The 15862-nt window shown below is 32.5% G+C and overlaps 1 protein-coding gene across 1 annotated transcript in view; it reads left to right on the top strand.

The window, feature by feature from the left end:
- The window catches only part of MUC19 (mucin 19, oligomeric), an 83706-nt gene that overhangs the window by 8723 nt on the left and 59121 nt on the right, over nucleotides 1-15862 (top strand). The window contains 13 exon segments of the mRNA XM_043879082.1: nucleotides 349-466; nucleotides 907-967; nucleotides 1181-1278; nucleotides 3207-3417; nucleotides 4095-4217; nucleotides 4614-4737; nucleotides 6679-6814; nucleotides 8058-8150; nucleotides 8772-8856; nucleotides 9037-9174; nucleotides 10990-11139; nucleotides 13042-13136; nucleotides 13553-13679. Of these exon segments, the coding sequence (XP_043735017.1) occupies nucleotides 349-466; nucleotides 907-967; nucleotides 1181-1278; nucleotides 3207-3417; nucleotides 4095-4217; nucleotides 4614-4737; nucleotides 6679-6814; nucleotides 8058-8150; nucleotides 8772-8856; nucleotides 9037-9174; nucleotides 10990-11139; nucleotides 13042-13136; nucleotides 13553-13679 (1559 nt within the window).

Here is a 15862-nt window from a genome sequence, read left to right as displayed (position 1 = left end):
TTTATGTTTGGAAGGGATGACGTATTTGAATGCTTTTCAGGATAAGAAAATGAGATATGATAGGCTACTTATGAACATTTCAAATTATTTAATCATTTTATTCTTATAACGAACCAGTTTCTTCTTGTTCATTTCTCCAGAGCCCCAAAGATTTATTCATTGTTTCTTAAAAGTCTTTCCAAAATCAGAAAAAAGTCATTGTGTCCCTTCTGAAATGACTAGAAAAACCTTTAATGTTTACCAGCAGTATTATTTATGATACTAAATATAGAAACATGAATTATCAGAAAACTTTTGATGCAATAATACTGTTATCTTTTGTATGTAACTGTATTTTATACTTTTCAGTGTGCAGATACCATATAACAATAAGTTGATTCACATAAAAAAATATGGAGAACATAATGTTCTGAATAGTCGTAGAGGAATCCTGTCTTTAATGTGGGACAAAAACAACAAACTCTCAGTAAGTCCACCTATGATTTTCTTATAGTCCTGTTCATTTTGTTCTTTACTTTCAGTTATAAAAATAATATAATACAAGGAAAATAAGAGATAAGGTTTACTGAGAAATCTTTATGTATCAAGGACTGGTCTAAGCATAATCTAATATCGAAAATATCTTGAAGTACATAATATTAGTAATCTTATTTTACAGATAATGGGACTCAGGAAATTCAGGATAATAAAAGTTAAATAATCTAAGCAAAGACATAGTCAGTAAGAGGTGAAGTCAGATCTTTGCAAATTCTAAATTCAGATCATTTAGAAAAGACTCTGTGATATATTACTAAGTAACCAGCTTAGGTAAAATTGAACATGAAGAGGCTCTGTCTTTCCATTTGCTTAAATTTTGTCTTGAGATATTTTCAATATTTTATAAACATACATGTAATTTTTTTAAAGCTCACTCTTCACAAGCAGTATCCAACTTGTGGTCTTTGTGGTAACTTCAACAGCACTCCAGGTAGGATTTCAATGCATTTATGTAAGAAAATTCCCTCCCAAAAGGAAATTACAAATATTTGATTTTGGATAAATCTAAAGCTAACAATTTGCCTTTGGATAAAGAATGATTAATTGTTAAAATATATGTTTATATTGTCAAGTCTATATTTATCTTGAAAACAATGCACATATATAATTAATATCTTGAAGTTAACATTGCTTTCTTTTTAAGGAGATGATATCAGTGAGCACATTGCCGATAGTAAAATTCCTGGTGATTGTTCCAAAGCTGTTAGTAAAAGCTATGAAGTTTGTGAAGATGGAGTACAGGTAATAAATTCATATTTCATCTAATAGCAGACTTCAGCAATAGTCCCTTTGGTTTCAGTTTAAATAGCCAACATTCTCTTCTTAACACAAAGACCTTATTTTTAGAATTCTGCAACTGCTTCTTCTCCAATGTCCATATGATCTGTTTCTCAGCTTTATAGTCTAGCTGTAGATGCTTAAATAAGTACTTTTTCCCTAAAACATTATGATACTTACTATATATTAGTATAATAATTCTAATATTCTTTGAACAGTGTTTTAGTTGGCCTGTAAACTGACATGCTTCACCTCTCCATAATTATCTCAGTGGGGACTAGCTTGACTTTTACAGTTTAGAAATTCTGTAGTGTGTTCCTAAGAACTACTTTTCTGCTCTCTCTACCTACTTTTGTTTCAGACAGCCAGTCTGAATTGTCACCTCCAGTATACTTTATCTTCTTTTTGAAAAAGTTACAGATCATTTTTTGACTACACCACTTGAAAATATTCATCATTTGCTTTGAATTTTCTGCACTTACCATGATTCTCTGAATGTTGATTTTGGTAGATTGCATTCATTTGATGACTGAAGGAATTTTCACATATACTTATTTCAATCTAGAGTAAAATTCTCTAGATCAAGATATGTATGAATTGTATAGGTAGAAGAAACATGTTTTATTGACAACGGATGTTGTATTTATAACATCTTGTCAACTTCTATCAAAACAAATTAAACCATAATGTTGTATAAGATCATCTGCTATCTTACTTGTGAAGTGCTCCTTGATCTTTGCAGTTAGAATTACTTTCTCTTTTCTCTTTTACCCTATGCCAGTCATTAGAATTTATGATCTATAAAAATGCCTCATGCTTTTCTTACACGTTTCTTATGAGATTATGAGCTCTGTAGTAATATTATGTTTTAATGTTGTGGTAGTTACGCAGTGTGTGAGAGCTTACTCCTGGTTGCTCAAATGTGTTAGCTGAATAAGTATATAAAGTTATATTAAAGACTATGTATGAGGCATTGTGTTAAGCCTAGAGATCACAAAGTTCTAGTTTTTGCTCTAAAGGAGCCTGTTACCTAGTGAGAAAGATACACAAAGAATAATACTGAGTTTGCCAAAAAGCCCATTTGGATTTTTCTGTAACACCTTACAGAAAAACTCAAACAAACTTTTTAGCCAACCAAAGTTCATTGATTAAAAAAAAAGTCTTTGAGATTTCATTTCTTTTAATTTTATACATCACTTTGGAGAATGCTATCAGTTGTCCTGGGGGTTACTTGGTGGAAATTGTGTATCTGCTTTGCTAGTAGCTTTTGTATTTCTCTGAAAACAAACATAATTAAAATAGAAAACAGCTACATGTTGATTAAAGCATGTTAAAATTTAAAAAAATTTTTAAAAACTTCTTTGCTTGACAGTAATGTCTTTATTTACTTAACCAACATGAGAACAAATATGCTGTTTCCAGAGCAGCTTACATGATCCCCACCAAGAAAGCCCAGCATTAATCTATTTTATTTGTTTGCTCATCAAATATTATATAAGCAGACTGACAGCTAAAGGGTTAATACCCTTCTGTCTGTTGTGGTTTCAGTCATCCACTATCCCAGTCTCTGGCATGGACAATCTTTTCTTTTCTCATATTTTCCATTTTCTTGAGTTCTGAACTTCATGTCACCTTTAGAGAAATTTTGGATGAAATTAGGTACAATTTTTGAAGTCACTACACATTATCAGAGGTGAAGTTTTCAGTTAGCAGTCACTATAGGAACTGTCATAATTCAAAACTCCCCGTTTCAATCAGTGTTCAAAAACTTCCCCTGTCGAAGCTATAGAATATTGTACAAACGCCCCGCTCTGAACTTACCTTTCCCTAAATACTCCTTTGATTCCTCATTTTTCTGTTGTTTTAATAACATTTCATGCTTTATCTTGCAGTACTGTAACAAAATTATTGGAACCTATTTTGAGAAATGTGGAAAGGTTAGCACTTTATCCAGTGACTACAAAATGATCTGCATTGATGAGTATTGCCAAAGTAGAGACAAAACATCCACATGTGACACTTTCTCAGAATTGTCCCGCCTCTGCGCCTCGGATGGTCCTGGCATCTTTGAATCCTGGAGAAATGATCCTGATGTGGTTTGTGGTAGGTTTTGAATGTATTGTAGACTCCAAATCAAGAAGATTCTATAACATTGAAAGTTGAGCTGTGTCTCAAAGTAATTTTCTCAAATACCTGTAACTCCTGGAAGGAACCTCATGGGTGAAAGAAAGGTCTTGTCTCTGACATGTACTTGTGAAGAAATTGAGGTCCCTTTTGTGGAGTGACTTGTCATAAGTGCTTTGTGTTAAGATATAATTGGGGACTTTATAGGCTTTATAATTAGTAAAAGTCACTGGGAAAAATAGTTTTGTGAAACTCTGTAAAATCTCCATAAAAATAAGTAGAAAGTTATCAAAAGTATGTTGACTGGTAAGTATTTTCTTTCAGAAAATTAGAAAATCTAAATGAGTTTCATATAAATCTGAATATACTTTTCATTTATACTTAGTTCAATATTTTAAGTTAAAACATAAATAGAATATCAATGTCAAAGTAAGGTAAAATGATACTATGTAATGTACATTTTCTTCAAATTAAATATTGTATCATAAAGTAATGCATGGAAAATTGGCATAATTTAGTTACTGAGTATCTTTAAAAATTGACCCATATCTTGAAATTTAGATGCCTACTCTAAAAGATCCTCATTAGAATGTTATATATTTATCACATTTATTTTCCTCTGATTTCTATGTATGCATATTTCTATATTTCTCCAGAAAAACCTATTTGCCCAGAAAGACATATCTACAAAGAATGTGGTCCCTCAAATCCTGCAACTTGTTCTAATGTGGCTCCTTTTCAAGACATTGAATGTGTGAGTGGTTGCACCTGCCCAGAAGGTAAAACATTTGAAAATGAAGTTACAAACATTTGAAAATGAGATCTTGTTTCTAACAAGATATTTATTGAATAAATTATCACCTATTCATAATCTATCCTTCTAACATACAGGAAGGGAGGGATAGAGATACTTTTAAAGTTAATGTGCATTTCTATCTCTATAATACTACACAGATGATCTCCTAGTCCTATGCTGGGCCCAATAGGACTACTGTGTGGCTCTGAAAGTTAACTATACCCTTGCCAGTTTTCAAATTTCTTAAATAGAAATTATCATTTTAAGTGTATGTCTACACTTGAAAGAACAACCTCAAAAGTGATTTCTCAATACACTGCTTGAGAATTTACTGATGTTTGTATAGTATTGGAGATTAATCTTATATAATGTACTCTAGGTTATCTATTGGATGATATTGGAGAGAAAGGGAGATGTGTGTTGAAGTCTGACTGTCCCTGTGAATCTGGTGGAAAGGTATATCAGTCAGGAGAAGTCCGCGAAGGTTCTTGTGGTTCTCTGTGGTATGTGTGTGCCTTTTGTCTATATTTTATTGATAGTGAAATAATACTAATATTCTAGCATAACTTGAAATAATTCCCTAAATCCACACTTACACTTTTCAGAAACAAAATTCAACCTCTTGGCATTTTCTGTGTTTATGTTCTTTCATTTTTTGAGGAATATTTGTGTGTTTCATGTAAATATATTAGATTTCTGTGTATCTTTAAAAGATAATGTTTTTAAGGAGCTGAAATAATGTTTTGAATAGTAAACCAATTGGTGGTTGCAAAACAGAGGAAGAATACTACAAAATTATAGTTATAATAATGAAACAATAATTATGCTAATTTTCAAGAATATTTTTAAAACATACAATTACAAACAACCCTTTTCAAATAATTTTTATATGAGGTTACATAGGTGAAGCTATATTTGATTGAGAGTGGATTTTAATGTGTCAGAGATAGTGTAGATTATTTCTCTTTTAGTTGAATAACTTGATTCTTACTTTTAAGTTCAGGACAAAATGCTGACCAGAGAGCTTTCCCTATCCCTCATTATGACTTTTCTCTGGAACTCAAAATATCTGCAGGAATTCAAGGGACTTTCTAGAAATGTACTTTGTCCTTGTGGGGAAATAATTTGACTCAATGAAAATTAATGTATCATTTTTATTGTAATATTTTCTCAGCAAATAGGCAATGTATTATGTATATATTAATAATATACTAATATATTATTAATTATTTTATATTATAAATATTTTAATATTTATTTATATGATCTATAATATGATACTATATAATATATAATTATATAATTTATAATAAATATTACAAATATTTTATATTAATAATATTAATAATTATGGGAATAATGATGTATTAATAATATATTATGGAAAACAAGAGCTATAATTTATTGAATGTATATAGCTATGCTGTTCAAGAGAAATATAATGTGAATCACAAATATGATCTGCATATATAATTTAACATTTTCAGTTGATTATTTTTAAAAAGCACAAAGAAACAAACAAGTGGAATTAATCATAGTCATGTGCTTTACATATGGGCTTCCCTTGTGGCTCAGTTATAAAGAACCCATCTGCCAATGTAAGAGACTCAGGTTTGATCCCTGGGTCAGGAAGAGTCCCTGGAGAAGGAAACTACAATCCAGCCTGGGAAATCCTATGGACAGATGAGCCTGGTGGGATACAGCCCACGAGGTTGCAAGAGAGTCAGACATGACTTAGCAACTAAACAACACAACTTTACATATGCAAAATATTAATATTATCATTTCAGCATAAAATTATTATGAAATGTTGAGAGGATTTACCATCTTTTTCAGTATTAGTTCTTACAAGTCTATGTGTATTTTACATTTACAGAAGATCTCATTCTGGCCTGACAAGCCACATTTCATGTAATCAACAGCTATATGTCTCTTTATGACTTCCCTGGTAGCTCAGATGGTAGAGAATCTGTCTGCAATGTGGGAGACCATATTATACCGGGCAGAGCAGGCAGAAGTTATTTTGTTCAATGGAATTAGAACTTCCCTGGTGACTCAGCGGTAAAGAATCGCCTGCAATGCAGGAGGTGTGGAGACATGGATTCAATCCTTGGGTTACAAAGGTCTCCTGAAGGAGGAAACAGCAACCCACTCCAATAATCTTGCCTGGTAAAATCCCGTGGATAGAGGAGCCTGGCAGGCTACAGTCTGTGGGGTCACAAAGAGTCAAACATGACTGAGAGACTAAAAAATAGTACAAAACAAATTACTAGGATACCATTGTCTGAAAGACATTTTATCAAGGCTGAGATGTTGGGAGGGGAATGATGATGGTATAATAAAACTTAACGAGATGTTTAAGTGGTGATTTTTTTCATGTTGTTATTATTTATTATAAAGAAAATGTAATTGATGACCTTTTCATAACCATTACATTTTAACAGCACATGCCAAGAAGCAAAGTGGTCTTGCACTAAAACATTATGTCCTGGGAGATGTAAGATAGAAGGAAGTTTGATTACCACCTTTGATGGCGTTAAATACAACCATCCTGGAAACTGTCACTTTTTGGCCATCCATGTATGTAATAGTCTGCAACACTTGAGAAAACTGATACAGACTCCAAATTTTTTCTTACTAGTTTTAAACACAATCTTCATCTTTATTTACTACTAAAAAATAACAAACAGCCATTCTATCATTGGTTGTATATTTCAGTATCTGCTTTGTGTCACATGTCGACATTGACAATCGTTATTACCTGTGTTCCTTAGAAATTCTTTGCTAAGCAAAAACAATCAAAATCTTTATTACTATTAATTTTCTAAACATATCAGGAAAAGATTTTCTTTTTCTACTTTTCTTTGTATGTGTTCACTAGTGCCTCAGATGAAACTATCTTTTACACTCCATAAAGTATTTTCCTCTTTTTTCATTATTCCTTTACATTTATTTTTAGTTTTCATAATGTGTTATTTAGTTTTATAATATAACAGTATGATAGAGGTTATCCTTACATTTAAACTCTTTTCAGTATTAAAATTTTAAGTAAAATTTCAATAAAAGAGAGATTCCATTTTGTAGGTTGTGCCTTTAACTGGCATGAGAATAAGCAATTTTACTTAATCTTCCTGGTCAGAAACAAAGATGAGTAGAATTTGTGACTCCTGAAGTGAGAGATGGGGACCAGTGTCTGAAAAATGTAGTTACTGTTATTAAAAGTCAGTTTTCCAAATCTCCTTTCCTTTTTTGCATACTCTTCTTATAATCCATGAAGCTAGGGGATGGGCAAAGTGAGAGGGAAATAAATAAAAATATACAGAATATTTGCTTCATATAGATTAGAGATTCCTAAATCTTGAAATAAGAACTGGAAGTCAATATTTGACATGACTTATATTATGGGTTTACAAATTAAATGCTTCTCTCATTGGATTTAAGTTGACATCATGGATTTTCCAGAGAATAAACAAGCTGTGTTACCTTTAAGTCCTATGAGGCTCAATAATGCAGCACAATTCCCGTAGAGACTAGACAAAAAGTAAAGCTTAAAGAAAAAAAAGGTTAATGAGAGAATCCACAGATCACAGACTATTTAGATAGTCTATATCTTATGCAAAACACTTGGACCATCTGTAAAACTCTTGGCCAGTCCTAGACTGTCCCATGAACTTGAACTAGGTTTCTAGTTTCGGAGCAGACTGATTGAATGTAAGTCTTTTGCATATTAAAAATGCAAATATGTATTATGAATGACTCACATAGTAATAACATATATTCAATGACATTTTAATAAACATTTAATAAATGTATTTTTTAACAGGATAAAGATTGGTCTATTAGTGTTGAGCTTCGTCCATGTCCAAGTGGTCAGTCAGGAACATGCTTAAATAGTGTTACACTCCTCTTGAATTCGGTAAGTAATCAGCTTCCTAAAGCAAACTTGAGTCAATTACTCTACAAATTCAGAATTTTGGAGGTTGAAAAAGAGAGACTTTACTGTGAAATTAAAACCATAAATGAGATTGATAAAGTCTCTGGGAGACCTGTATAGTTCTAAGGATCCTTACGAATATCAAAATTAACATAGGCACATAACTAAGGTGCTAATTACAGGTCAATCTTTTACACTTACTAGATTATTAAAATCTATGGCCCTTTTAAGAAGACAGTTATATTTGCTTAGAATTTCATGTATTTGGGACTACCACTTTAACTGGAGATGACCTACATAGGGAGGGAGAGTACCTAGCTTGATCTTTGCTACTTACAAGTGGGTTGACCTTTGGAAATCCAAGTTATCTTCTTGGGTTTTAGCTTCCTCATCTACAGATCAGGGCTGAAAAGTCCTTTATAATCCTCCTTTAAGAATTGATATAAGAAATGCTTTAAATATGTTTAATATTTTAGACATTTATAAGTTAGTCTATTACAGTGAAGCTTTATGGGAAAAATCTCAGGTTCATTTATTAATATTATACTTAGATATATTCATATTGAAAATTAAGATGAACTAACAATATGCTTTAAATATTAGTCTGCTCAAGTTGACAAATACGTGTTCAATAGAGATGGAACAGTCACAAATGACAAGTTTGGAAATCAAGGTTATTATTATTCAGGTAAGTTTAATGATATCATTTAAAATATTGTAAACATAAAATGCATTACTTGATTCCATTTTTAGCTATGTTATAAATGTTTCTGTTTTTAAAAATATATTCAGTATACAGGCATTTTTAGAAATAAAAACTGTTTAACATATTAATTATTGCTATTAATATAAATTATTACTTTAACAGACCAAATACAGATCTTCAATGCATCTTCCTCATACCTTCAAGCAGAAACATACTTTCATGGAAAAATGCAAATTCAAATTTTTCCTGTGATGCAATTGTATGTTTCTGTGCCACCTAACCAATTCACAGATACTGTAGGTAAGTCCTATAGATATTTTTTACATTAATTTATTTGTTTTAACTGGAGGCTAATTACTTTACAATATTGTGGTGGTTTTTGCCATGCATTGACATGAATTGGCCACGGGTGTACATGTGTTCCCCCGTGTCAAACCCCTGTCCCACCTCCCTCCCCATCCCATCCCTCTGGGTTGTCCCAGCGCACTGGCTTTGAGCGCCCAGTTTCGTGCATCAGACTTGGACTGGTCGTCTATTTCACATATGGTCATATACACATTTCAATGCTAATCTCTCAAATCATCCCACCCTCGCCTTCTCCCAGAGTCCAAACGTCTGTTCTTTATATCTGTGTCTCTTTTGCTGTCTTGCATACAGGGTCATTATTACCTTTCTAAATTCCATATATGTCCATTAATATACTGCATTGGTGTTTTTCTTTCTGACTTACTTCACTCTGTATAATAGGCTCCAGTTTCCTTCACCTCATTAGAACTGACTCAAAGGTGTTCTTTTTAATAGCTGAGTAATATTCCATTGTGTATATGTACCACAGCTTTCTCATCGATTCGTCTGCCGATGGACATCTAGGTTGCTTCCATGTCCTGGCTATTGTAAACAATGCTGCGATGAACACTGGGGTACATGTGTCTCTTTAAATTCTGGTTTCCTTGGTGTATATGCCCAGCAGTGGGATTGTTGGGTCGTATGGCAGTTCTATTTCCAGTTTTTTAAGGAATCTCCACACTGTTCTCTATAGTGGCTGTACTAGTTTGCATTCCCACCAACAGTGTAAGAGGGTTCCCTTTTCTCCACACCCTCTCCAGAATTTATTGTTTGGAGACTTTTTGATAGCAGCCATTCTGACTGGCATGAGATGGTACCTCATAGATATGTTTTTATTTCCAAAGCACTAGTGTAACCATCTGTTGTAATTTTCAGTTGTCTCCATTAACATTAGACTGTAAAGCATTTTAACTTAATCTTTCCTTCCATGTTGCAGTAAAATAAGTGAACATACAGTGTAGATAGCTTTATTTATTACTAAATCTATTTCCTAATGGTTTTCAACAATTTAAACATCTTAAGGTTTTTAAATTAAGGATTTATTGTGAGATTTGATAATATATGCTATATATCAGTTTGCTAATATGTTACTAAAACTAACTTGTGGAAGAATAAATGCAAATATTATAAATCTCTTGAAAATCAATTTCCAAATACAAGTTGTTCTACAACTTGTCTTTCTGCTCATAGATAATCTTTCTTTTACTGAGGTTTTCTATTTTACTGAGGTATTCTATTACAGAAATCAGTTTTTACATACTGTCACAAATATCAAACAAAACAGAGAAACCTTGGCAAATTCCACATTTACTCATTTAAAACCATCTAAGTTTTTGCAAGCTACTTTTGCTTAACAAGTGAACATTTTTGACTTATTTATACATAGGCAAAAAAATGTAATTCAAGGGTCAGAAGGGTCCAGATAAGAAAGGCAGATAGCTCTTAACATGATTCAGCTTTTCACAATGAAACTGAAAATGTGCAGTCATAAGCTTTCTACTTTAGGCATGCTTTCTAAAGCCTTGTCCAAGGAGGTTAAGTTACAGCAACAAACAGGAAGAAAATAATATTCATTTCAAATGGTGTTTCAGTGCTCCTGGAATTATAAATGGCAGTATTAACTTGATGTGTCATGAAATTTTACTCATATGTATAAAGACTAACCAAGACATACTCTCATGTGGCTCATGCATGATTTGATTTGAGCAAAGAACTGAATGTGAATCCAAAGGTGAGACGATGCTAACATTTGTTCTGTGCTTTCTGCAGGGCTCTGTGGTTCCCACAACAACAGAGCAGAGGATGATTTCATGTCAAGTCAGAACATATTAGAAAAGACCTCTCAGGCATTTGCTAGTTCTTGGGAAATGATGCCCTGTCCTAAAGCTAGCACTGCTTCATGCATCAGTATAGAAAAAGGTAATGTTTATTGAACCTCAAACTCTGTAATTAGATATTTGTCACTGGATTTATAAACTTATTCTGGTAATAATATGAGACTACTAGATAATCCGGTTTTCAGCTAGTGTTTGTGAACTTTTTCAGTTTTAGAGGGAACAGTGGAGAAACAATTTGACTGGCTGATGACTCTTAGAAAACAAGCTTCTCATTCGGGAATAGATGGAGGAAGAGACACTGTTGTCTTCTCTACCCATTCTTTTCCTCCGTATACAGTTTTCTCCATAGTTTTAAAATTATAGGGTTAGAAGAGACTTCACTCATCACTTCTGTTATTATTATTTCTATTTTATATAGTTGTATAAAGGATCATTTCTTTGAATAGCGACACTCACCCAAATTCCTGAGACACTTCACGGTACAGCTGTAGTTAGATCCAGGTCTCCTAACCACTGCCATCATGTATATTAGTTATACCAACCTCCAAATAGAGATTTTGGTGGAAAAACTGTACACTTATATGATTCAGCTTACCAAGGACTTTCATACATATTATTGATAATTCAATTTATTTCTACAAAGAGTGGTGAAGGATGTGGATGAGGTTATTATTCCCATTCATGTAGATGGTGATAATGGAGATTTAGATAGGGTGTTCTCAATAAGGTATAATCCAAGTGTTCTGAGTCCCAGTCTTTCTCTAATTGTTCCTCTAGTATCATTGATTTTAACATATGCTTCATTTTATGTTGCTTCTTTCATAAATGATGGAATGCAGTGGAAGGTAAGTTAAAATATATTATAATGAAATACTAATTTGTTATTTCTTAATTAATCTGCTTACTTGAAACAAATGTCTGATCAGTTTATAAACTACTGAAGTGACTCCTTTTGAAGTTTCATTTATTTGTTTTGATTTAAAAGATGAGTTGATAAATGCATTAACATCAGTATGGTAATGCACATTTCAAGGTTTTGTCATTATTTTATTTTGTGGGTGTTGCAATGAAAATAAAATGAGAATAGGTAAAAAAATATATATATCTCATAAGAAACCAAGCCAATTTATGTTAAGCAGACTATATGTTAATACTTTTGAGAGATATGACTATTTCAATTTTCAGTGCTTTAAATATAACTTAATAACATAAAATACAGAAAATTAAACAATAATAACATGCTAGTAATATTTACATAAAAGCATTGATACCTGGTTGCAAGTTTGTCCAAATTTTAAGAATAATTGGCCTCAATGTCCTTTTAATAGGTTCGGTCATTGTCCTTTATTGCTTTTTGGTGACGGTCACTTTTAAAAGTCAATCAGCAAATAGTTAAAAAAAATTCTAGCAATGCTTGTGCTAGGCATGGTCATCATCCTTGAGAATTTGCAAATCACCGAGCAAAACATTTTTGACTTAAATGTTTAATGAATTGTTTTGTGAATTTTCTCTTCAATTAATTTAACAGAAGACTATTGATAAATCTACCTAGTATCAACTAAGCAGCTAAATGAAGTTATTGTATTTTAATTATTGATAATGATTGTCAATTTATGACCTTCAGAAACACTGATTTGACCTTCTGGGGTGACAGTACCGACCTTTCATAATTTAACATAAATATGTATTGCAAACTAAAGTTACCTAAATAATCTGGTTCCCTTATTCATATTTTATATAGAAATTGCACTTCAGAAAAAGGTTCACTGATTTAATATAAAAGTCCAAAGCTAATAAAGATTTGTTTCTTATTATATCATGCTTTTTTGCATACAGTGATAGCAAATTATAGCATAACACTTTAAAAACCAATTGTTTTAATAAAGACACAAATCAGAGGATAGTTTAAAAAATTTACACTTTCTCTTTTAATTAAAAATTTATGATATTTAATCTAGTGTTGGGTGCATTAATTTTCTTTCAGAACGGTTTGCTGAAAGGCACTGTGGAATTCTTCTTGATTTGACTGGTCCTTTTGCTTCTTGCCATTCAATTGTGGACCCTAAACCATATCATGAGGTATGTGAAGATCTAACATTAACAGCCCTTTTTGAGAAACATTTTTATAATACTAAAGGAAGGAAGCATTAGATGTTAAAAATGTTCAAATAGCAGTCATTTTCAGTAGATTAAGACATACATTTAAGTTTAAATTGGATTATATTACTTTATTCAATTGTTAGATATACCAACTCAAAAAAGAGGGAGTGGAAAATAATCCCACATGAGGAAAATCTTGAATAAGTTTCTCTAAGTTCTTGGAAAACTCAGTTAATATTTGATTTTCTAATTTGCATATTTTGAGACATAAAATAATTCCAAAAGTTTCAAGGACAAAATATTTTCCAGAAGAGGAGTGGTTATAAACTGTTTTGTTATACCAGTTTATCTGTTCTGAATATTTTCATAATATAAATTTGTTTCTTATTTTAAAGGAATGCAAAAAATACACTTGTACTTGTGAAAATAGCCAAGATTGCCTGTGTACAATTTTAGGCAACTATGTGAAAGCATGTGCTGAGAAGGAAACTTCCATGGTAGGATGGAGAACTGGGCTATGTGGTAAGCAGAATAGAGGCTTTAGATAGCTCTCCTTTCTTCTCAGCTTTACAACAGGGGTGTGTGTGTGTGTGTGTGTGTGTTTATGTGTAGTTTGTTGCTGTTGTTCAGTCGCTCGGTTGTGTCTGACTCTTTGCAACCAACCTCAGGGACTGCAGCATGCCAGGCTTCCCTGTCCTTCACCATCTCCTGGAGCTTGCTCAAACTCATTTCCATTGAGTTGGTGATGCCATCCAACCATCTCATCCTCTGTTGTCCCCTTCTCCTCCTGCCTTCAATCTTTCCCAGCATCAGGGTCTTTTCTAGTGAGTTGGCTCTTCACATCAGGTGGCCAAAGTATTGGAGCTTCAGCTTCCGCATCAGTCCTTCCAGTGAATATTCAGGGTTGATTTCCTTTAGGATGGATTGGTTTGATATCCTTGTAGTCCAAAGCACTCTCAAGAGACTTCTCCAATACCACATTTCAAAAGCATCAATGCTTTGGTACTCAACCTTCTTTATAGTCCAACTCTCACATCCATATGTAGTTTAATTTAGTATGTAGTTTAATTTAATGTGTAGTTTAGGTGTGTGTATTTACAAATTTGTATTTGGTTCTTTCAAAGATGATTTTCTTTATTTTTAAATAATGGCAACCCACTCCAGTGTTCTTGCCTGGGAAATCCCGTGGACAGAGGAGCCTGGCAGGCCACAGTCCTGTGTTACAGCGTCAGACATGACTTACTGACTAAACAACAACATGTTTGTTTAATCCTTGCATATTGATTTCTTGATTTATTTCTTATATCTTGATTAAATACATTTATATTTTAATAAGACCAGAATATATGTGCATTTATATTTAAATATATATTTTTGTTCAATTTTATATGCTGAAATTTAAATAATGTTTTGACTTCTACTGCATTTTAACTGATAGTCAAGTATTAGTAACTTATTTTGAAGAAATAAATTAGTAAATTAGGGAATCAATTACTGCGTTCATCCTTTGGGGACTTCCCAAGTGGTCCAGAGATTAAAACTTTGTGCTTCTGATTCAGGGTGCACAGGTTGGATCTTTAGTTATGGAACTAAGATCCCACATGCCATGAGACCAGAAAAAAATCTTGCTTTGTTTTAAAAAATTTTTACCCTAAAGTCAGACAGAGAAAGAAGAACATGGTATGTTATCACTTTTAAGTGGAATTTGAAAGATAAAACAAACTAGTGAATGTAACAATAAAGAAATAAATGAACATATATAGAGAACAAACCAGTGGTTACCAGTGGGAAGGGTGGAGGAAAAATATAGGGATTAACAGGTACAAACTATTGTATATAAAATAAATAAGCTACAAGTATATATTGTACAATACAGGATATATATCAAATATTTTATAACTATAAACCAGAATATAACCTATAAAATTTTTGAATCACTGAGTTATACACCTGAAACTAATATAATATTGTAAATTGACTATAATCAGTGAAAGAAAAAAGTGAAAAAATCTTAGAAGGCTGATAAATACTTCATTGAATAAAAAAGAAAACTACTGCATTCTTCAAATGTGACTTCAGAAAAGCTTTTGGGAAATGCATCTCTCTAGATCATACTTAATACTGTATAGCCAACTTCTAGTCAATCAGTAAGGTCTAAGTTCACCTCCAAAATTACTCTCAAATCCATTCATATATTTTCATCTCTGTTGCCACCAACCTAGTTCAAGAGCCATTTTTCCTATTGGATGATTGTAGTAGCTTCTTTCAATATCCAGTCTTGGTTCCCTCTAATTCAATTTCTACAGAGAAATCAGTATAATCTTTAAAGTAAAACCAAATAAAACTACCCTGATCATGTGATATTTCAGTCTAAAACAAGTCAGTGGCATTTTATGGCTTTCAGGCTAAAGACCAAACTGCTTACAAGGTTTATAGTTTCTATTCTCTTACTTGCTCTTTGAAAGAATTCCCCTCTCTTCTACCATAAGTTGTTCTCCAGATATAGAATTCCCATCTTCAGGCTGTCTATCTGTCCCTCCTCTTCACCAAGGGCAGGTTCCCAGCTATACACATTCAGAGCTTCCTATTTTGCTTTTTAGCACGTACCACGATTGTCTTTTCCCAAGGAATATAAGCTGCCTGAGAGCAATGACCTATCTATCTTGTGTATGGGCTTTATCTCCAGCAGAATGTGTCGACATTAG

This window comes from Cervus elaphus, chromosome 3 (genome assembly GCF_910594005.1).
Source record: "Cervus elaphus chromosome 3, mCerEla1.1, whole genome shotgun sequence".
NCBI lineage: Eukaryota > Metazoa > Chordata > Mammalia > Artiodactyla > Cervidae > Cervus > Cervus elaphus.
This window is presented reverse-complemented; position numbering and strand designations above follow the sequence as displayed.